Genomic DNA, 23413 nt, shown 5'->3' with positions numbered 1-23413 from the left:
GGGCACCAGAGGTGGGCTGGGTTGAGCACAACCTACCAGGGCGCGCCTGGGGGGCCTAGCGCGCCCTGGTGTCTTGTGCTCACCAGGTGCCCCCCCCTCTCCGGTAGTTATTTGCTCTAGTATTTTTCATATACTCCAAAATAATTCTCCGTGAATTTTCAGCTCATTTGAAGATGTGCAGAATAGGTGCCCTGACGTAGCTTTTTCAGGTCCAAAATTCCAACTGCCGGTATTCTCCCTCTTTGTGTGAACCTTGCATATTATGAGATAAAGGGCATTGAAATTACTCCATAAAGCATTATTATGCATCAAAACATTATAAATAACATTAGAACAAAATTATGCAAAATGGACGTATCAATACGCAATTGGGGGGCAATCCATTTTTGTCCCGGTTGCAAGTCAATTCTCGACACGCAATTGGCCCGAACACATTTTTGTCCCAGTTGCAAGTTCACCATCAACACGCAACTGGAGGCCCGATCCATTTTTTCCCAGTTGCAAGTCAATCCTCGACACGCAATTGGTCCCGACCCATTTTGTCATAGTTGCAAGTCCACCCTTGACATGCAACTCGGGGTAGGGGCGATCCCTTTTTGTTCCAGTTGCAAGTGCACCCTTGATACACAAGTAATGGGCCTGGCAAATTGTTGTCCCAATTGCAAGTCCATCCTCTTTGTTTTTTGCTTTTTTCTTTCTATTTTTTTACCTTTTTTATTTTTGCCTTTAAAACTCTTGAATTTTTTATGGCAGCATGACCATCATCTAACATGCAACTACAAGTGTTTCCCTCACCATGCAACTGCATGTGTCGCCCCCGCACCACAACTGCATGTCTTCAACATAAGTGCAACAAAGCATGTCTTTAAAAAAATTTAAATACATGATTGTAAAAAAATGCATGTTTTCATAATACTCTTTCCAAATACACGTTGTGCACTTTCTACATATATCTGGATTTTTTATACACGTTGATTTTATAAAAAACAATTAACATTTTTTCAATATATGTTTTGAACATTTTTTTCCATTATGTGTTAAACATTTTTGAGAAAAATATAAAATTTTCTTGAATAATACTAAACATTTTTATACTACATGAATATTTTTACATTTATATAAACATTTTTTAAAATTTCACAAACATATTTTTTGTAAATGTCACGTACAATTTTGTGAATGGTTGGAAACATTCCTTTTGAATTATGCAAACATTTTTTAGTTTGTATAATATTTTTTTATAAAATTTCACATATATTTTTTGAAACGTGTGAGCATGTTTTAAATGTCACAAATTGTTTTGGGATGTTATCAACATTTGATTAAAATACACTAGCAAGCAATTTACACTGTCTTAACATTTTTCAAATCCGTGTGAACTTTTCTAAAACATGCGGACACTTTTCTAAAAGTTACATGAACATATTTTTTTAATGTTTTCATGTATCTCTAAACTATACATAGATACACGGTTTATACAAGATGTACTCTCGGCCCCCGCGTTGCCTGACCGAGCGACTCGGGCGGCGGCTAGGGTTCCCGAGCGTCGCCTCCCCCACCCCTCCTCTCCCTCCTCGTCGCCACCTGAGGTGGTCGCCGGGCAAACCCGCGCGGCCGCCAGTGACGGTGGCGGCGAGGCCCTCGTCGCTCCTGCAGCGAAGGATCTGGATCCCAGGGGCGGCGGCCCCTGCCGGCATGGTGTCGTCGTTCTTGCCCTGAACGGCGCTCGCGGAGGGCTCTGGCCGGCGTCCTCGATTGCGGGGCGGTGGGGCGTCGGCGGCCGGTGGCTACAGCGTGGAGGCCTCCTCTTCCTCGCCAGATTTGGAGGTTTGCCGCCCCCAATTCGCTCCCTCCCCCTCTGCGCTTGGTTTCCCGCGGCTGGTCGCTGGATCCGATGGAGTTTGGGGCTGGTGTTGCAGATCGGGACCGAGGGAAACCCCTGGCCGGCTGGTTCAGCCCGGCATCAACGTCGGCCTTGGGCGACGTTTCTTTCTTGGAGGCGATGTCGTGGTCTCCTTCTCCCCACCTCCGTTCCCTCTCCCGGGTGAAAACCCAAAATCTGACAGGATTGGGCAGCGGCGGCGCCGTGTGTGTCGTTCCCTCCATGGAGGCGTTGTCTGGGGAGTGTGGTTTCGGGCGTAGGGCTGCTGAAGGTGGGGTTTTTGGCCGGCAGCAAGTGCAGTGCCTCTCGATGTCCCGTTGTCCGCCTCTCTGTTGTTGCTCGGCGGCTTTCCTGCAGCCTTTAGACGTTCTTGGCGCGTGATGGTGTGGCCGGCTTGGTGTTTGTCCCAGCGGCATTCCTCCTGTGTCTTTGGCGCCTAAGGGTTGCGGTCATCGGTTTATGCTAGTAGTGCCCTACCTCTTGTAACTAGCTCTCCGATGTGTTGTAAGTTCAGAGTGCCCCCTTGTATCTTTTGGGCTTTCCTTGTTTTCTTGATTGCTTGGAGATGTTCTAGCGTAGGTGGTGGTCGTCATTTGGCGTCATGGTGGCGTTGATGGCGGAGGAGCCTGCCAAGGTTGGCACCTCAATCTGTTCGGAGATAGACCAGTGGAAGATGGTGGAGACGACACCTGTGAGTGCGTCAGACCGGTTTATGCCCCAGACCCGGTATGTGGCTAGGCTGGGGATTCCGGCTTTCGATGTTAGGATTAGGTGAGTGGTCTGGGTAGTGGCCCAGCTAGCACTCCTTCATCATATGGATAGGAGTAGCGCCATATGTTTCCTAGATGGTGGATTCAGGCTTACTATTGTAACACTTTGTAAGGTCCTCGAGAATAATCAATAAAGTGGCCGTATGCATCTCCTAGATGCAGAGGCTGGGGGTCATCCTTCTTTTCTAAAAAAAACACGGTTTATACAAGAAAACAACATTCTTGTGAAGAAAAAGGATGAGCCATCGAACTGAAAAAAGAAAAAGAAATGAACGGAGGATAGCCTACAGGAAAGGAATGAAGCTACATAAACTAAACTGAACGAAGCTACATAAACTAAACTGAACGGAGGCCCAAGACATTGGCAAGCTTCCGCCTCGCTGCAAGCCCTGGACAACCGGAAAAAAAAAAATCTTCAACTTAGATGTAATATAGTTATGTCACCTCTGAAAAAAAAGTTATGTCACATTTTAGATATGTCTTAGTTGGACAAAAAAATGTGTCTCGGTCACATCATACTTATATGCCATTGCAGCCCGAGGCATTAGCCTGCTATAAATAACAACAAAAAGAATAAGCCTATAGCGAATCCATCTATAGTTGGATGGTTAAATGGACACTGGTATCTTCAATTTATTATGGTTCAAATTTTGATACTCGCATTTATCCTGAATTTATGTCAGGTTTTTTGACGATGCGCGTTTAGTAAGAGGAGACATTCCATCGACTACGACTTCATAGAAATAGAGTGTGTGTACGTGTTATATATATATATATATATATATATATATATATATATATATATATATATATATATATATTTATATATATTTATATATATTTATATTTATATATATAGTGATGTTATTCATCACTCAGGGTGTACAATAAGTTATTTCTCACCCGAGGTAATCTTACGATTACTTCATAATTAAATTACATTTGGATTCAAATAGTTACATTCTATTGATTCACTATGTAAAATTTAACATAAAAAAAATAAAAATATAGGTTATAAGATAAGAAAATTTGTAGTTTATGTGTATTTTAGACTATGTTTTTATGTTTGTAATTTTATATAACATAATTTTTTTTACGGTGATTATATATTTTCTTACTGTCCCTTTTTGCGTCGGAAATAAGAAAAAAACTTACGAAACGTAAAATTACGATGCATTGATTGTAAAATAAGAGGATAAAGAATAATTATTCCTCACCCAGGGTGACGAATAGCGCGATCATATATATGTGTATATATATTGCAGTCTGTATTATACTGTGCTAAAAAACTACGGCAGTTTCGGTATTTTTTTCGATCCCTATTTCCAGCCAAAATTGCGGAAACGTACGCCCGGGCGGCACCGAATATAGCGTCCTCTAGACAAAGTCCCTTTAATGGAGAGATAGCGTCTGCTTCTGAGTGTGCATCCAGCGAAGCACGTACGTTTTCGCACTGCATGCAAACGGCCACGCGGCGCATCCCATGGCTGCACCGCCCAGACGTGGCACCCCCCTCTCCCTCCACGATGCATCCCATGACTCACATATATGTGTGTGCACACTGGAGCGCTCCATTCTCATCAGATCGATCAATTACGATCGAGGAACCTAGCACACACTATGGCCAAGGTAAAGGAGAAGAAACACTCGCTGGCCCAAACCTTCTCTCCCGTCCAGGTGATTTATCTTCAGCTTATCGTACGTGATTCTCAGGGTTTTTTTCTCGTTCCGATGTGGCAGACGAGGGCGAAGAAGGCGGCGTTGGCGGCCGGTGATGCCCGGAGCACTGGGAAGGAAGGGGACAAGGCGCCGGCGAAGGGAGGCAGCGATGCGCCGACGAACGGGGTGGTGGTAAGCGTGCCGGTCCACTGCGATGGCTGCGCCAGGAAGGTGCGGCGGTCTCTGCTGCGCCTCGATGGTACGTAACATGAAAATGGATGCACATCCGGAATTCGTTTTTGGAATTAGCTAATTTGTATGTATAGGTGTTTCAAAACTAAGTTCTTGGTGGGATAAATTAAGGGGTTGAGGAGGTGATCGTGGATCACTCGACCAACACGGTGGTGGTAAGTGGCCAGAAGGCGCTGCAGAACCCGATCATGGTGGTCGAGGCGGTCAAGAGGAGGACCGGGAAGAAGGCGCTGCTGCTGAGCCCATCGCCGGAGAAGCTTCCACCGCCGGTGAAAAGTGAGGATACCAAGAAACACGACGGTGCAGGGGCGCCAGACATGAAAAAGGATGCAGCGGAGTTCGACATGGTATTTACTGAGTCAATTACTTGCTGCTAGTTGCTGTTAATATCCTGCTTAGTTCACTACCATTTTGCTTTTTCACCTTTATATTCCGGTGTTTTAACCACCTTTTTGTGGTATTGATCATTATTGAGACCAGGAAATGGTTGTAGTGCTTAAGATCGAATTGCACTGTGAAGATTGCAGTGAGGAGATGAAGAGGAGGATACTCAAGATAAAAGGTATGTTGATGTACTCCGTATGTTAATACTACATTGCTAGCTAAACTACTCGTCTACGTCTTCCTTGCTTTGGTTGTTGCGGTACTAATTTATACAGTATGGTTGCAAACTGTTGATCAGGAGTGGAGGAGGCCGTGCCGCACATCAAATCTTCACAGATGATGGTGAAAGGGACGGTCGAGCCAGCGACCCTAGTAGGATTCATCCACAAGTGCACGGGGAGGAAGGCTGCCATCCTAAGAGCTGAGCCACTGCATGAGGATACGCCAGCAGCAGCCATGGCTGAGGATGCGCCTGCAGCGGATGCCAATCCCGAGAAGCAAGAACCATCTGATAATCTGGAAAACAAAAATGGAGGAGCAGAAGAAGAGACCAAACAAGAGGTGAAGACAGGAGAAGAAGGGGCTGAAACGGAGAAGCCAGGCAAAGGGGACGGAGACGGGGTTGAGAAGGAGACGGTTGTAGAGGAGACCCAAGGGAAGGAACACCTATTCAAGCTGCCTGTGCCGGCTTCACTTGTTGCGGTGGCGCCGGAGGCGGAGAAGATGACGGCCATGAACGGCCTCTACCAGTACAACTACCACCCAGCAGCCTACCCTTATGCGTACCCGCACTATGCTTATCAGCAGTACCACCAATACCCATATGCGGCCAATCCTGCAACGTATTACGGGCCGTGTCCGCAGCACTATCCGCCACAGACTTTCGGCGATCAGAGCCCAGATGCATGCACCATCATGTGATGTGATGGACTGTGTGTACGTAGCTTCCATGGTACCATAATCCATCGTACATGGCATAAAGAATCCCATCATGTAGTGAACTGTGTGCACCTTCCATGTTACAAGTCTATATATATGGAATAAAGCATCTGGTTATTGCAATGTATAAACAAAATAACAGCTTTCATAAACCACATCTAGATGTGTTTGTAGGATCGACCACATCTAGATGTGTTTGTAGGATCGGAAGTATGTCTAGAGGGGGGTGATTAGACTATTTGACCAAATAAAAACTTAACCTTTTTTCCAATTTTAGTTCTTGGCAAATTTTAGCTAATTTAGGACAAATCAAGCAATCGTCACATAATTCAAGCAAGCATGCAAAGAGTATATAGGCAGTGAAAAGTAAAGCATGCAACTTGCCAGAATGTAAGGGGAAGGGTTTGGAGAATTCAAACGCTATTGGAGACACGGATGTTTTTCCCGTGGTTCGGATAGGTGGTGCTATCCTACATCCACATTGATGGAGACTTCAACCCACGAAAGGTAACGGTTGCGCGAGTCCACACAGGGCTCCACCCATGAAGGGTCCATGAAAAAGCAACCACCCACAAAGGGTCCACGAAGAAGCAACCTTGTCTATCCCACCATGACCATCGCCCACACAGGACTTGCCTCACTAGCGGTAGATCTTCACGAAGTAGGCGATCTCCTTGCCCTTACAAACTCCTTGGTTCAACTCCACAATCTTGTCGGAGGCTCTTAAGTGACACCTAGCCAATCTAGGAGACACCACTCTCCAAGAAGTAACAAATAGTGTGTAGGTAATGAACTCCTTGCTCTTGTGCTTCAAATGATAGTCTCCCCAACACTCAACTCTCTCTTTTAGGATTTGGATTTGGTGGAAATAGGGTTTGAGTGGAAAGCAACTTGGGAAGGCTAGAGATCAAGATTCATATGGTAGGAATGAAATGTCTTGGTCTCAACACATGAGTAGGTGGTTCTTTCTCAGAACATATGAGTTGGAATGGTGTGTGTGTTCTGATGGCTCTCTCATCGAATGAGAAGGAGGTGGAGGGGTATATATAGCCTCCACACAAAATCCAACCGTTACACAGTTTTTCAATCTCGGTGGGACCGAATCAATAAGCTCGGTCGGACCGAAAATGTAAACCTAGTGACCGTTAGTGATTTTTGGTGGGACTGACATGCAACTCGGTAGGACCGATATGGTTAGGGTTTGGGCATAACCTAATCTCGGTGAGACCGATTACACAAACTCAGTGAGACCGAATTTGGTAATTAGCTAACCAGAGAGTTGGTCAGGCAAATTCGGTGGGACCGATTTGCTCTTTCGGTGAGACCGAGTGGAACTCGGTGAGACCGAGTGGAACTCGGTGAGACCGAAAAGTTATAAAGGGAAAACACTGAGTTTACATTGCAATCTCGGTGGGACCGATTCGCTTTTTCGGTGGGACCGAAAAGTTACGAAAGGGAAACAGAGAGTTTGCAACCCCATCTCGATGAGACCGAGATCCTTATCAGTAGAACCAAAGGGTTTGGCAGTGGCTAATGACAAGTGAAACTCGGTGGTGCCGGATAGGAAAAATCAGTAGGACCGAGTTTGGCTTAGAGTTTAGGTCATATGTGGATATGGGAAAGTAGTTGAGGGTTTTGGAGCATATCACTAAGCACATGAAGCAAGAGGCTCATTAAGCAACACCTCATCCCTCCTTGATAGTATTGGCTTTTCCTATGGACTCAATGTGATTTTGGATCACTAAAATATAAAATGAAGAGTCTTGAGCTTTTGAGCTTGAGCCAATCCTTTGTCCTTAGCATTTTGAGAATTCCACTTTCACATCCATACCATGTCAATCATTGAGCTTTCCTGAAATAATCATCTTGGAATAGCATTAGCTCAATGAGCTATATGTTGTTATGAATTACCAAAACCACCTAGGGATAGTTGCATTTTCAATCTCCCCCTTTTTGATAATTGATGACAACATATAGATTAAAGCTTCGACAAATGATAATAAGCATGAAATATATCGTCGCTTTGAGAAGTATGTGATAAGTAAGAGCTCCCCCTAAATTTGTGCATATTTAAAATTTGCTTTGGACTGCAAATGGACAAAGAGTTAGAGTCATGGGTTACTCTTCCATGTCACATACATCTTGGTGGAGCGCTTAAAATGATAAGAATGAAATACATGCACTCATCACCAAGAATAATGAATGATCACAAGATAGATAAGATAATAACATTAAGCAAGCATTAAGTGTAGCTTATGATCAAACACATGAGCATCAATGTCTCACAAGCATAGTATCTCAAGCACTCAAAAGCAAACAAGTTCGAAAAACCACCAAATAAAGCAAGAGAGAAAAGCAACACACTCTCTCTCTCGAAGACTATGATCTATACATCTTCTCTCCCTTTGGCAACAAGTTACCAAAAAGTTCCTAGAAAATGCATAGCACTAGATCGACGCTCAGGCTTGATCTTCAGGTGGTGGTGGAGTCCGGATCACTCCAAGGACGAAGGCTTCGGTAGATGCTGAAGTAGACGCTGGAGTTGGAGCTGGAGGAATTGAGGCTGTAGCTGGTGCTGAAGTGGTGGCTCTTGTGTCAGCAACTGGCACGGCAGATGACCTCGGGCCTCGTGGCACTCTGGCAAAGGTATGAGTGGTAGTCCTGCCTCTCCTCTCCTGCATGTCCTCCTGGAGCTGCTCCACTGCAGACTGAACTTCTGTTACCTTAACATCCAAGTCATAGAACTTCTGTTCCATGATTCTCTCTAGGCTCTGCTGATTCTGAGTGAGAGTGGCCAGACTTTGCTCAATCCTCAGCGTGGATGCAATCAAGTAACCAAGCTGCTCTTGTTTAGTCTTCAAGAAGTATTCAGATGCCTCCTCTTGGGTAGGCATCTTGGCAGCTTTCTCCTTCCTTGCCTTCTCCTTCTTTGTAAATGCTTGGGCAGATGATGGCTCGTTCTCAGTCATGACAACTTGATTGTCCTCGAAATCTGGACGGATGGGCAAATGTTCCTTGTCCAATAAATATATGCCCGTGCCCATCTTGGAGTTGATGAGCTCCTGAATCTGAGGGGCATATCCGCAGCTTCTCTCCTGGTCTGCTGCAGTCCTCTTGATAGTTTCCACTATGAGCTCATCACCTTAAACTTCTGAGGCACATCAAACACATGTAGCAAGTTGATAGCATGGCCTCTGATCATCTTGTGATCTCCAGACTTGGGCAGTAAGGTGTGCCTTAGTATCCAACTAATCGTCGGGAGTCCTGACAGAAGGTAATGCACAGAGCCAAACTTGAAGGTGCCAAGAGCTTCATTGGAAATTTCCTTGTACATATTGGACATGGAGTTGTGGTCCATCTTTTTCTTGGCATAGATATCCAAGTCTTCATCTTGCTCCTCTGGGGCATTAATGATCTGTGCCCACTCAGTCACTGTAGATTGGTACCTTGTACCCTCAGACATCCATGTGATCCTCCCATCTGGATAAAAGTGAGCCATGGAGTAGAACTGCATGATAAGCTCCTCGTTCCACTTTGTGAGCTTCTGCCCAACAAAGTCGGCTACTCCACAAGCTATGAAGCTGTCTTGCACTCCAGGATAGTGCTCCTCATTGTCCTTGATGTATGTCCAATCAACCCAACGCATATCACAGACAATGGGCTTCTTATCTAACAGCACAGTCTCATAGAAATCCTGCTGCTCCTTGGTGTGAAACCTGTAGTCCACGGCAGTCCTTCTCCTTGAAGCATACGGGTCTGCTTCTCTCCACTTTCTCAGCCCTGAATCTCTCCTGAGCTTCATGTCCTCAGCCACAGGATGAGCATCGTTGTGGTCTGGGATCTTGGGCTTTAGCTTTCTCAGGACATTTTCTTCTTCTTCTTCAGCAACAGTCTCAGGCACTGGGGCCTTGTTCTTTTCAGCTGCAGGAATGCTCCTTGTATTCCTCTTTGGTTTTGGCTTGGAGGCAGCTTTGGGCTTAGATGCAATAGCCCCTGATCTTATGGCATCACCCATTCGCTTGGGTGCCTTGGGCGCTGGTGCAGCTACCTCTTCTTCCTCTTCTTCTTTCATGATGGAAGCTTTTCCAAGCACTCTAGCAACAGTCTTCTTTACCCTTTCCTTTCTTTTCTTGCCCTCAGCTGCAACTGGCTCTTGGGGAGTGGGCTTCTCAGTTGAGGCTCTAGCATTTGATATGGGCTGCCTGCCTGTTGGCCTTTTGATTTTTAGACCTGGCTTAGTGCCTTGAGCTGGCTCAATTCTCTTGGAAGTGGCCTCTTCCTCTGCCACATAGTCCTCATCTTCGGAGTCTGAAGTTTTCTTCTTCCTTTGTCTCGTGGCAGCCTTTGGCAAGTTGCTAGGAGTGCTCCTGCTGCCTTCATCAGATGAACTGGAGGGACTAGTGACCTCACTCATCACCACTTGCTGCTCTGACATATTTTGGCTATCACTTTGATCAGACATGCTGCAAACTGACTGCTGATCCTGTGAATAGATTATAGATGAGGTAGAAAGGATGAGCATCACAAAATGCAGAGATTTTTGCAAAAAGAATGATCCAAAAACTTAGTTTTAGTTTCCTACTGAAATCATCTCGGATCTACCGATTTTCAAACTCGGTGATACCGAAGCAGTTTTGGAACCTAAACTAGTGAACTCGGTAGGACCGAGTCACAGTTCGGTGGCACCGAGACTGCTAGGGTTTCACTGATTTCAAAAATCGGTCACACCGATAAGTAATTCTCGGTCAGACCGAGTCTCACTTGTGCAATGGCATAAGCCAAATCGGTAGGACCGAGTTTTTCAACTCGGTGGGTCCGAGATGGTTTTGGCGGAAACCTAAACCTAGAATTTTCGAATCAAACCTAATCTACGAGCGTTTTGACTGGATAGAAGTTTCTCAAACGTGGCAAGAATCAATATGATCACAATGTGCTAGGAATCAGATTGAGGAATAGCACAGAGATCAAGTCCATACCCTAGTTCGGTGGGGACTTGCTACGGCGGCAACGGCGAGGCAGAATTCCCGTTGACGGCGACGGATACTAGCGACTGGAGGCTGCTGGCGGCGAGAAGACGATCCGGAGACCTCGAGGGCAGAGCAGGCTATCGCGCGGGCGAAGGGATTCGGAGAAATTTCCAAATTTTACCCGTGACTATATATATAGCCCGACCCTGTCGGTGTGACCGAGTGGAACGACTCGGTGGCACCGAGATTCATAACTGCGTGCAGTTACTAAAACTCGGTGTGACCGAAAAGTTCAAATCGGTTGCACCGAGATCGAAAACCTAGATCAACTTAATGATCTTGGTAGGACCGAAAGTGGAGTATCGGTCAGACCGAGAATCATAAAGAGGTTTTGGAAGTTTAAGTCTATGACGAATTGGGGACTCTGAGCGCTCCTCACACAGAGTGGTTCGAATCTGACTTGATCAAATTTTGTGATGCAGCATGAATAGAGTTTGAGACGAGAAAAGCATAGATAGCTAGAGGAGATTCTTAGGCATTCTTGTCCATCCACTTGGCAAAAAGAAATAAAACCGAACAATCAAAACAACAAGTGGATGTCCTCGAACGAGTAATATGCAACCAGCATGCTCACACAATAAGATGGCAAATGAAATATGTGGCAAGGCATGCACAACCAATACTAGCATCTATCAAGCAATTTGCGATGACTAGGTCATCTATGTATGAGTATATTGACTTAGGAGTCAAGTGAGAACACTTGATCATATGTCATACTCATCGTTTAAGCCCAAATGGGGTTACCACTTTTACATAAAGCATTGTTGTGTTCACATCTTTAGAGTTGCTTTAGCTCAAGTCTTAGAGTAAAGCTCCCCCTAGATGTGATATCCCCCCCTAAGAGGGATGAACTAACCTTGGATTTTGTCGATGATGACTTCATGTAGATATTGAAGATGTGGATGCTCAATGTTGATGTAGATCTCTTGGAGCTATCCATTTGAGTGAATTGCACTTTCAATACCTACATGGGTTAGTCCCACAAGGAACAAACAAGGATATCCATAGGCATAGAGTGATGCACACAAAAGATGATGTCCATGAAAACTTTTAGGTTACCTTGTCCCTTGTCTTACCAACAAGAGGTTTTGTGACTCCTTGAACTAGTGCAAGATGTGGAAGTTGATTGCACTTGTTCTTGCCAAAATGATAAGAGTGAAGTATGTTGGCGGAGTCACCCTCAAGAACTCTCTAGTTCTTCTTCTTTTGGATCCACATCATCTTGATGGGAATCCTTGGAGTTGTAGTCGTACTTGATGAAGTGGAGCTTGAAGTAGTCTTGGGAATCCACTTGACTAAGGTCTTCGGAGCTTCTTCAAATGCATCAATTTTCTCTTGAAGCTTGTCCTTGCCTTTTTGCTTGTAGTCTTGTGGTGGAAGATCATCTTGAGCTTGTGTCCCCTTGAAAGAAGTATCATACTTCTCTTGTTGAGGGATAAACTTTGTCTTGGGGTATTGGTCTTCTTCCCACTCAACTCCATTGGCATTGAACTTTTGTTCAAAACCAACACCTTGATTCTTCCGGTGCATTCCTTGCTTGCGCACAATTTCCTCGAATTGCTTACTCCCGGCAAGGCTTTTGTACACTCCTTTCCCTTCAATAAACTATTTTCTTGCTCAAGTGTAACTTGGCTAAGAGAATCAGTAGTGGCATCAAGAGAACTACTAGAAGCAACAATATTGGATTTAACATGATCATTGTTACTGCTAGAGGAAGAATCTTTCTTGTTAGACTTGACTTGAGGCATGTAAGTGGATAAGAGTAAACGCTTGGCAATGTAAGAAGAACTTTTCTTGCGGAGATCATCATTGATTGCTTTTAAGAACTCATGCTCTTGCTCAAGATTGAGCTTTTCAAAGCGTAATTTCTCATGAGCTCTTAAAAGTTTTCGATGATCTTCGAAGATAGTGTCATGAGCTAACTTAAGAGTTTTTAGTTCTTTAGTTAGAGCCTCAATCTTCTCCTTATCATTGTCATTTGTTTTATCTTGATTAGCATGTTTAATTGACACTTCATCATAGTATTCATCACTAGAGTTGTCAACAAGCAAATCATCACCTAACAAGTCATCTTCATCACTATTGAAATCAACATACTCGGGGTGTGTTACCTTAGGACCTTTGGCCATGAAGCATCTTCCAATTCCTTCATTTGGTGAGTCAAATATGTCGTAGGAGTTGGTTGACACAAGTGCTAGACCGGCAACACCTTCATCTTGAGTATCTTCGGAGTCGGAGTGATAACTTTTCTCGGAGTGGCTGTCGGAGTCGGAGCCGGATACCCATTCACCAACATGAGCTTGATGTCTTCGTCTTGTGTAGCTCCTTGATGATTTTTCCTTCCTTTCCGAATCCTTGCTTCTCCGTGAGTATCTTCGTTCATAATGATCATCTCTACTCCTTCTCTCTCTTGGTGATGATTCTTTGCTTCTTCTTTTTGGAGAATCTTCTCTTCTCTTGTAGGGAGCCGTACACTCATTGAAATAGTGTCCGGGTCTTCCACAATTGTAACAGTTTCGCTCTCGACTAGAAGATCTTTTGTCATTGTAGGACCTTGACTTGGAGCTTCTATCTTTGCTTCTACTCTTGTAGAACTTGTTGAAGTTCCTCACCATTAAGCTCAATTCTTCATTGAAGTCTTGTTTCTCACTCGATGATGTAGGGGCTTCACATGAGGCTTTATAGGCACCACTTGATTTGTTGTGAAGTTCCTCTTTATCCTTAAGTGACATCTCATGAGCAACAATTCTCCCAATCACCTCCGTTGGCTTGAGATCTTTGTAGTTGGGCATCATTTGGATCAATGTGCACACGGTATCATATTTTCCATCCAAGGCTCTTAGAATCTTCTTGATGATGAATCTATCGGTCATCTCTTCACTTCCTAAGCCGACAATCTCATTTGTGATGAGAGCAAGCCTAGAGTACATCTCAGCGACACCTTCACCATCCTTCATCTTGAACTTGTCAAGTTGGCTTTGAAGTACATCCAACTTGGATTCCTTGACGGAGTCGGTACCTTCGTGCATATCAATCAAAGTGTCCCAACTTTCCTTTGCATTCTCAAGGCGGCTGATTTTGTTGAATTTTTTGGGGCACAATCCGTTGAAGAGAATATCACAAGCTTGAGCATTGTATTGCAACATCTTCAACTCATCCGCGGTAGCTTCACGGTCTGGTTCTCTCCCGTCAAAGAAGTCACCTTGCAAACCAACACACACAATAGCCCAAACGGCGGGGTTATGTTCAAGAATATGCATTTTCATTTTATGCTTCCAACTAGCAAAGTTAGTACCATCAAAGTAAGGACCTCTACGGTGATAATTTCCCTCGCTAGACGCCATACTCTCCTAGGTTGTGAAACCAAGGCTATGACCACCAAAAGCTATGGAGATCAAAGCAAATGGAGACCAAAGCTCTGATACCACTTGTAGGATCGGAAGTATGTCTAGAGGGGGGGTGATTAGACTACTTGACCAAATAAAAACTTAACCTTTTCCTAATTTTAGTTCTTGGCAGATTTTACCTAATTTAGGACAAGTCAAGCAATCGTCACATAATTCAAGCAAGTATGCAAAGAGTATATAGGCAGCGGAAAGTAAAGCATGCAACTTGCGAGAATGTAAGGGGAAGGGTTTGGAGAATTCAAACGCTATTGGAGACACGGATGTTTTTCCCGTGGTTCGGATAGGTAGTGCTATCCTACATCCACGTTGATGGAGACTTCAACCCACGAAGGGTAACGGTTGCGCGAGTCCACACAGGGCTCCACCCAAGGGCAACGGTTGCGCGAGTCCACACAGGGCTCCACCCACGAAGGGTCCACGAAGAAGCAACCACCCACAAAGGGTCCACGAAGAAGCAACCTTGTCTATCCCACCATGACCATCGCCCACACAGGACTTGCCTCACTAGCGGTAGATCTTCACGAAGTAGGCGATCTCCTTGCCCTTACAAACTCCTTGGTTCAACTCCACAATCTTGTCGGAGGCTCCCAAGTGACACCTAGCCAATCTAGGAGACACCACTCTCCAAAAAGTAACAAATAGTGTGTAGGTAATGAACTCCTTGCTCTTGTGCTTCAAATGATAGTCTCCCCAACACTCAACTCTCTCTTTTAGGATTTGGATTTGGTGGAAATAGGGTTTGAGTGGAAAGCAACTTGGGAAGGCTAGAGATCAAGATTCATATGGTAGGAATGGAATGTCTTGGTCTCAACACATGAGTAGGTGGTTCTTTCTCAGAACATATGAGTTGGAATGGTGTGTGTGTTCTGATGGCTCTCTCATCGAATGAGAAAGAGGTGGAGGGGTATATATAGCCTCCACACAAAATCCAACCGTTACACAGTTTTTCAATCTCGGTGGGACCGAATCAATAAGCTCGGTCGGACCGAAAATGTAAACCTAGTGACCGTTAGTGATTTTTGGTGGGACTGACATGCAACTCGGTAGGACCGATATGGTTAGGGTTTGGGCATAACGTAATCTCGGTGAGACCGATTACACAAACTCGGTGAGACCGAATTTGGTAATTAGCTAACCAGAGAGTTGGTCAGGCAAACTCGGTGGGACCGATTTGCTCTTTCGGTGAGACCGAGTGGAACTCGGTGAGACCGAAAAGTTACAAAGGGGAAACACTGAGTTTACATTGCAATCTCGGTGGGACCGATTCACTCTTTCGGTGGGACCAAAAAGTTACGAAAGGGAAACAGAGAGTTTGCAACCCCATCTCGGTGAGACCGAGATCCTTATCGGTAGAACCGAATTTCTAGGGTTTGGCAGTGGCTAATGACAAGTGAAACTCGGTGGTGCCGGATAGGAAGAATCGGTAGGACCGAGTTTGGCTTAGAGTTTAGGTCATATGTGGATATGGGAAAGTAGTTGAGGGTTTTGGAGCATATCACTAAGCACATGAAGCAAGAGGCTCATTAAGCAACACCTCATCCCTCCTTGATAGTATTGGCTTTTCCTATGGACTCAATGTGATCTTGGATCACTAAAATATAAAATGAAGAGTCTTGAGCTTTTGAGCATGAGCCAATCCTTTGTCCTTAGCATTTTGAGGGTTCCACTTTCACATTCATGACATGCCAATCATTGAGCTTTCCTGATATAATCATCTTGGAATAGCATTAGCTCAATGAGCTATATGTTGTTATGAATTACCAAAACCATCTAGGGATAGTTGCACTTTCAGTGTTGCACATCTAAGTCCTATGCCATTGATATCCTTGAAGAAAGACAAAAGGTTCATTAATTAATTGAGAAGGGGAAGAACCAAGTTTCAGTACAGACCTCTCACCGGCCACACAGAGGCGAGAGAAACCCATCAAGAAATTCTCAACAGATAATCAGTAAGAGCCTCACATAAACGTAAAAATAATACTAATGGGAATTACTCTACCGACATCATGGAGCTCAGGTGCTTGGCGCCAGCCTTTTGCCACAAACGTCGATACTGCATTCCGCTTTGCTAAGTGCAGGTTTGTTTGTCGAGTGCAAAATGTCGGGTAATCGGCAAAGGACCATGAAACCGAGTGTAAAAGTAAAAACGCTCGGCCAATGGCATGAAACTCGGCAAAGAAAAGCTTTGCCAAGTGCCAGCCGCATAGCATTCCTGCCACGCGACACTTGCAAACATTTTTATTTCGTTTTTGTCTTTTTATTTGTGTATTATTTGTTTATTTTCATTTATATGTTTTTTCTTTTATTTTCCCCTCTATTTCCTTTTATAGTCATTTAGTATATTTTCTAGGCATCTAGTGAATATATATATATATAGAGAGAGAGAGAGAAAAGCAAACCTATGAAGCTTCTCTGGGGTGGATGCAATCACGCGCGCTCGTTGGTGTTGGGATCTGGTCCCTCCTCTTACCCCATTTGCTTTTTTCTCTTTTTATTCTTTTGATGTTCTTTTCCTCTTATAGCAAGGGGGTGGACCACGCTGCATGCAAGGGGGAGGGGACCGGCAGGCACTAGGCTGTGGTTGTGGCAGTCTAGCAGACAGGACCACCGGCGCCCAAAAGCAAGGTTCCTGTACGGCAAATGGAGAACTGTTTGGGGAAGGTTCGAACCTTTTTAGTCCATGTACTATTTTTTTACAGTCCATGCAGGAGCAAATTCGCCAGCTGACACCCAAAAAGACGCATGAGGTATTGGACAGTCGGAAACAGATTCATACGTGTAGCTCTGCAGCTTGTAGGTGCCCTGCGTATAGTCCCAGTGGATGTAGTTGGTGAGAACGAAGCGCACGGACATGAGCAGGACGACCACCATGAGCAGGCGCGCCAGGAGGCCGGCGGCGATCCACCCCGGCCGCCGTGACACGGCCATCTCTATCCTAACTGTGCCGTCGATCTAGCTCCTAGCTCGTGCTCTCGATCAGCGTATCCCTGTACTTGTAGCTTGGTTTGAGCCCGCCTTTTTAACCGGAAGACAGACGCGCCAACATAGAGACGGCCGCCGTCGGGGCGTGGTTTGTAGCTTGTCTTTGTTTTGGCTCCGGGCATGTCCGTGCCCCCCCTCCCCCTGTGCATGCGCCCGCATGCATGTGATGCGAAGTCAAAAGCCGCCCAACCCTCTGCTCCCGCCCATGCCCCTCGGGCCTCCCGCGCGCAGGTGCCTCCCTGCTGGCGACAGACCAGATTTTCGATTTTCAACCCATGCCGTTTCTATACACTCAGCTGCGGATAGTCAAAGACCACCATTCCAGGCATCAGCAGGCAGCACACCCTTCTCTTTCATCACACACGCGTATGCGCCCTTCCCAAGCATCCATGGCCGCCATCAACCCACCCCCCACAAGTGATGGCGAGGAATCCATGACTACAGTTCTTCGCTTAGGTGAGCTTCTAGAGCAGGTGCTTCTCCGTGTCGATGGCTTGAAGAGCCTTCTGCGGTCTAGCACGTTGTCGAGGGAGTGGCTGAGTATTGCATCAAGGAAGGAGTTCCGTCAGCAATTCATGGCAAACCACGATCCGCCTTTGCTTGGGATCATTCTGCAGTTCGCCGTGGTTGGCACCGACTGGAGGCACCTGGAGTTCGCCCCGGTGGAAGGGCTGGACCAGGCCTTAGCTCCAAAGGCGTCAGAAGTCGCGGCGGCTCTCGCCGGGCAAGCCAGCTATGAGATGGTGCTGGCATGCGTCGCCGTCGAGCTCGTCATGAGAGAAAGAGAATCCCCAAGGGGTTACGCTAAGCGTACAATCCTTGGGCCAGTCTCTGCAAGTCGCCACCGGCTTCCTCGAGATAACATCATCGAGGCCATCCCGTCTGCCATCTGCGCCTGCTTCGTCGTCATCGACGGCGAGAAGCCCTTCTTCGACGGCTATCATCAGACGCACGCGAAGGCAGGCGGCGAGCTCGGCGCGTTCCATCTTCGCGTAACTATGGACCGCGGCGACCGGTGGTTCGTGGAGGTATCTGAGCCTATATTCTCAAAGAAACCATGCATCCCGCACGATGATCCATGCGCCATAGTGGTAGACGGCGTGTTGTACATGATGTATGTCGTAGGTTTTCTGTTTTCGTACGATCTAGCGTCTCGTAAGTTCGGCATGGCCAAGCTTCCGGCTGCCTTTAGCAACGCTAAGGACATGGATTACATGATGGCACGGTCGGGCCAGTCCGGCATATGCATCCTTCTTCGCCGGGGGGGCGTGCTGGAGAACTGGACTTGCACGATGAAGGCCAGATCATATGATTGGCAGCTACATGCGAGCCACAACCTTAAGCTCATCTTCGATGGGTATATAGTATCGTCTTTCTGGGATGTAGCCGGCGGCGGGGGGGACTTTTTCTCCATGAAGATTAGAGCCGTCGGAAGAAATGGCTCTTACGCCATCATCACATTTGGTTTTTGCCCACACATTTTCTTAGTTGATACAATGTCTGGACGGGCTATGAAAATCGGACATGTCATGAACCCTAATGTTGTCACGATGGTGACCCCGGTCTGCATGCCATGGCCACGGTCATTCACAAGATTGTAGGAGTGTTATGTGCTGCTAGGATTTGTTTCCTACAAATTCATGTATCTTGGGAAATCTTCTTTGTCTGATGGATTATTTCCTTTAATTTTTATCTAGTCATTTATAATGGGCATGTAACAGATCTATGATCTGAGACATTTTCTAGATTCTATGTTCTTATATATATATATATATCTGCAGCATGCATGTGTTTTTTAAGTTGCTACGCATTTTCATCCCCCGCGCCCACATTACTTGGCGCTATGATTTCTCCCTTCTTGCAAAAAGGATCCACAAATAGATCATACAAAGCATGCCGAGCTTAATAAAATTAAGCTCGAGGAAGAGCCGCGGCATCACCCCGCAACCACACACTGTAGCTTTTAGGTGGAGCAACGACGGTACTTTTTATGCTTTAGCTCGACACTAGCCCCTGAGTCTGGGTAGGTGCCTCCCGTCGTAGCGGACACCGACATCTTCGCCCTCACACAATCATCGGTGTGCTAGATGGGGGCACGATCGACTCAGAGGCTGTTGACGGTCGTCGAGTCCATGCCCACGAAAAACACAGCCCACATTACTTGGCGCAGGGAGTTATGAGTTTCTCAACCCAACCTACCCGTGTATGTGTGCGGTGTGATGCTGCAGCTCTTCCTCGGCCGTATTTTTGTTAAGCTTAATATGCAGTGTATGATCTATATTTGGATCAAGAAGGTAGAAACCATAACTCGAGATGCCAATTAATGTGCGAGAACCGAAAACGCCACATTGTGTTCAAGTTTAAAATTCCCACCACCAAATGAAAAAGGATTGGCTCCCTATTTAAACTACTCCTTCAGAGGTGTGTTGCCTTTTCGACACCGCAAGCTACACAGTCCCCGCGCCAAATAATATGTGAGAACTGAATTGCCAAATTTTATTCAAGGTCAAAAACTTCATAAATGAGCTCCTTTTCTGATATATATCTGAATAATAACTAGTTTACTCAACGGAGCACTAGTCGATGAAAGCGAACACGCTTTGTGCGTATTTTTTGGAAAATGGCTAAACAAATTATCTAGCCAAAACAGAGGCTGATTCATATTACGCATCTGAGCGTCGGGGTATAAGAATGTGTAGTAACTTAATAACACATGGATGCTGCAGATATTAATATTGAAAGGAAACACATAAAATCTGAAAAATGTTTCCGGATCATAGTTCTGTTACATAGATCAACACGGAATAAGTAACTTGATAACCTGGCAGCAAAGAACAGAGCCTACTAGGACAGCAAAGATCATACCAGAACATAAAACAGTAAAGCACGAGGCATCACATACGAGAACATAGCATACTACGACAGTCTACGATACTAGCATCCCGGCGAATCATCGTGGGCGGATGCGCTGGCTAGAGCAGCAGTCGTCCAATCGGCCTCTCCTTGCCACAGGGAGCGTAGATTCGAACATACCAGCCGTCAGGCTCCACGATCTGGAAGGTTAGCAGGTCGTCTGCTTCCACGCCATGAGCGTCGACGAAGTCGTCCCACCCGTCCATCAGGTACTTTGCATCATGCCCATCCCGCTTATCCATCCGGACTGACCACACGCCCTCCCAAGTCCAGAGCTTGATTCTCCTGGGGCACGGCCCCTTCATCTGCTCTTCCCATCCGCCCGGAATCCTCATCCAGGGCAGCTCGTCATCCTTCACCCTGAAGCGAAAGGTGCTGTAGGAGGATTCAGAGTGCAGGCGTCCAACTCGAAGACGAACCATGCCGTCCTCCGCCTTCACTGTCGCTCCGGGCACCTGCCATTGAAGAGATCGAACGGCGGATTCAACATTTATCCCCGCTTTATTCACACGAAAATTGGATTCGGAACGGATAACTTACAGGACGACCAGCTGCGTTCCCCATCTTTTCAGGGCAGCGAAGAGCCTGCTCAGCTGGAAGAAGATGTCCAGCTGACGATTGAGGATCACCAGCGGAGCTAGCAGCGATGGGGGCGGTGGGGGAAATGGGAGTTTTGGGCAGGTGGGCGGCGAGACCGTGAGAGTGATGTGTTTGATATAATAGAACGGACCAGAGCAGAGGGGGCGCCCCTGAACAGAACTCAATGCACCTACTCGTGCCCCCAAGCCACATGCGTGGGCATGTTAAAAACCGGTGGCACGCGGGCGCACCGGCGTGGCAGCACAGCCCATGCATGCCGACAGTGCATGGACGGCTTACCGCAGTGTCCGTTGGGTGGGACGGCATCACGTCTGGACGTTGGTTTAGTCTCCGTTGGTTTTAAAGAAGCACTTCGCCCATGCACCCTGCTTTTTACATCAGTAACATGAAAGCCATGGGTCAACTTTTCCAGCAATAGCGGACAACCTGCTCGACGCAACGCGAAATGATGGAGCTTTTGCCTCCACTTGTCCGCTCGCAGGCTGCAGCCCTATGCTATGCTTGCTAGAGCGCAAACTGCCACACGGCCTAGCGCGGATTAATTCAGCACGGCTTTTTTTTTCAATCTCTCGGTGAGGCAGCCACCAGCCGTTCCAGAGTGATTTTTTGGACCCGTCATATTGACTACTGCAGCAGACGTATGTGAGGCAGATTCATTTCTCCACACACCCGTTCCTTCTTCTTCCTTGAGCCTACGCTTCCACCACCACCCAGCCTAGCCATGGCCACCATCACCAGCGCTTGTTTTGAGGACTCCATGTCCCAAGTGTTAGGCCTAGACCATTTGCTAGAAGATGTCCTTGTTAGGGTAGATAGTGTAAAAACCATCCTTCGTTGTGGCGTCGTGTCTAAAGCGTGGGCAAGCGCAGCTCTAAGGGAGGAAATGTTTGTCAAGTTCATGGCGGACATCTCGCCTCCTCTTCTTGGCATCGTCACCGAGTTCGGCGTGTTGGGGCACGACACGACGTACGTCGAGTTTACCCCCATGCCGGACATGGACGAGGCCCTCCGTGCGCATGCCTGGGAGGTGGAGGCTGCATTCGCCGGCGACTTCAACTTCGACACTGTGCTGTTCTCAGGCTACGGCGAAGTCATCGTAAGAGAGAAGGCGGAACCGAGAGGGTATGCCAAGCGCTCAATCCTTGAGCCGGTTACCACAAGTCGCCACCTTCTCCCTCCCGATGACTTCTTCCAAGAAGCCCCTGCAGCTATTTGTGCATGCTTCGTCGTCGTCGACGGTGTGAAGGCATTTTTCGACGGCTACCCCGAAACTCACGCCGGTCCATACATCCACCAAGGCCCTTATCGTCTTCGCGTCTGCACACTGATGGAGGAGCAATGGTTCGTCAATGTATCTTTTCCTATCGACCTCAACATTCCATGCATTCCTCATGCAACCCCCCGGGCTATAATTATAGACGGCATACTGTACATGATGTATGCCGTGGGCTTGCTTTTTACGTTTGTTCTGTCGTCGGGGGTGTTTGGAATAGTGGAGCTGCCCGAATCATTTAGCACCGCCGGGGACATGGATTACACGATTGCAAGGTCTGGGAAGTCAGGTCTTTCCATCATTCATTTGGTTGGTGCTCATATGGAGCATTGGTCCTGTGACATGGCTAGCCAAGAGAAGAGTTGGATTTTCCACAGCACATACAACCTGCAGCTGTTGTTCGATGGTCATATTTTCCCATCATTTTGGGAGGGAAGAGTCAACGGGGGGGCATCTTCTTCCGTGGAGGCCGATTCTTACAACATCAGGATTAGAGCTGTTGGAGAGAACTTTGCATATGCAATAATCACGTTCGATTGTTGCCCATTGATATACCTAGTTGACACAGGCAAACGCGAGGTCGTTGAAGTCATGAACTCATTCAACCCGCAAGCTGTGATGTCGGTAACAGCCGTCTGCATGCCATGGCCGAATGCATTCCCCCGTGCTTAGGAGCACCATTTCCAGTTGCTATCTAGCTTCCAAGCTATGTATGCAGTAATTTTTTTATCTTTTCTAGCGGACCCTGTGTTTTTCTTAATATGTACTTTTTAACTCCTTGATCAGCATGTAAGCCCGAAAGACCAGTTGGCACTTTTAATTATGCAGGCACTATTCTTTAATATCTCTGTAACCGTGTGCCTAACTGCATTTTACTTGCAACGTTTTTGAGAGATTTTCCTTTTTCTGTTGAAGTACGCCTTTTTTGCTGCGGTTGAAAGTAATGCCTTTTTGTCCCAACGCATTTCCATACATGTAATTCTCGTCCCCCGTTCATGCGAGGGAAACAAAAATAAGGCACTTTTTTTGTGGTATGGATGGTTGGTGATGCGAAGAAAACTTTTTTCTCGCAAAGTAATTTATGTTGTTCAAAATAGAAAGTATTACGAAAGATCCACGCATTTCTCTCATCCACAACTACCAAGAGATAAGAAGCATCAAGGAAGCAAGTGGTATGTTCTCGTACGTACCCGTTCACCTCTTGTCCGGTCCATCCGCCGTGGCGATGGGTAGCGGAGCTTTGTCACTGGTGGCATTTTTTGTCGGATGTTTTCTCTGTGTGGTCATTTTTGTAAATTGGTAATGCAAATGCAAGTTTGTTCATA

General features: G+C 46.3%; 2 protein-coding genes across 2 annotated transcripts; one reads left to right on the top strand and one right to left on the bottom strand.

Annotated features, from left to right (window-relative positions):
* Positions 1-4197: 4197 nt before the first annotated feature.
* On the top strand, positions 4198-6009 carry LOC123082201 (heavy metal-associated isoprenylated plant protein 7). The gene is made up of 5 exons (XM_044504583.1): positions 4198-4281; positions 4393-4570; positions 4675-4910; positions 5044-5125; positions 5246-6009. The coding sequence occupies exons 1-5, from the start codon at positions 4201-4203 to the stop codon at positions 5866-5868; spliced, it is 1200 nt and encodes a 399-aa protein (XP_044360518.1). The 5' UTR covers positions 4198-4200; the 3' UTR covers positions 5869-6009.
* Positions 6010-20031: 14022 nt separating this feature from the next.
* Positions 20032-20994, bottom strand: LOC123082200 (uncharacterized). Its single transcript, XM_044504582.1, has 2 exons — positions 20756-20994; positions 20032-20670 (listed from the first exon to the last, which is right to left on the bottom strand). Exons 1-2 carry the CDS (start codon positions 20777-20779, stop codon positions 20275-20277), a joined length of 420 nt encoding a protein of 139 aa, XP_044360517.1. The 5' UTR covers positions 20780-20994; the 3' UTR covers positions 20032-20274.
* Positions 20995-23413: the final 2419 nt, after the last annotated feature.

The sequence above is a fragment of the Triticum aestivum genome, chromosome 4A (assembly GCF_018294505.1).
Source record: "Triticum aestivum cultivar Chinese Spring chromosome 4A, IWGSC CS RefSeq v2.1, whole genome shotgun sequence".
Classification (NCBI taxonomy): Eukaryota; Viridiplantae; Streptophyta; class Magnoliopsida; order Poales; family Poaceae; genus Triticum; species Triticum aestivum.
This window is presented reverse-complemented; position numbering and strand designations above follow the sequence as displayed.

Coding starts and splice junctions, on each gene's coding strand:
- LOC123082201 (XM_044504583.1), top strand. CDS start 4,201: ATGTGTGTGCACACTGGAGCGCTCCATTCTCATCAGATCGATCAATTA. Junction 4,282..4,392: donor TAGCACACACTATGGCCAAG/GTAAAGGAGAAG, acceptor CCGATGTGGCAG/ACGAGGGCGAAGAAGGCGGC. Junction 4,911..5,043: donor ATGCAGCGGAGTTCGACATG/GTATTTACTGAG, acceptor TATTGAGACCAG/GAAATGGTTGTAGTGCTTAA.
- LOC123082200 (XM_044504582.1), bottom strand. CDS start 20,779: ATGGGGAACGCAGCTGGTCGTCCT. Junction 20,671..20,755: donor GGAACGCAGCTGGTCGTCCT/GTAAGTTATCCG, acceptor CTTCAATGGCAG/GTGCCCGGAGCGACAGTGAA.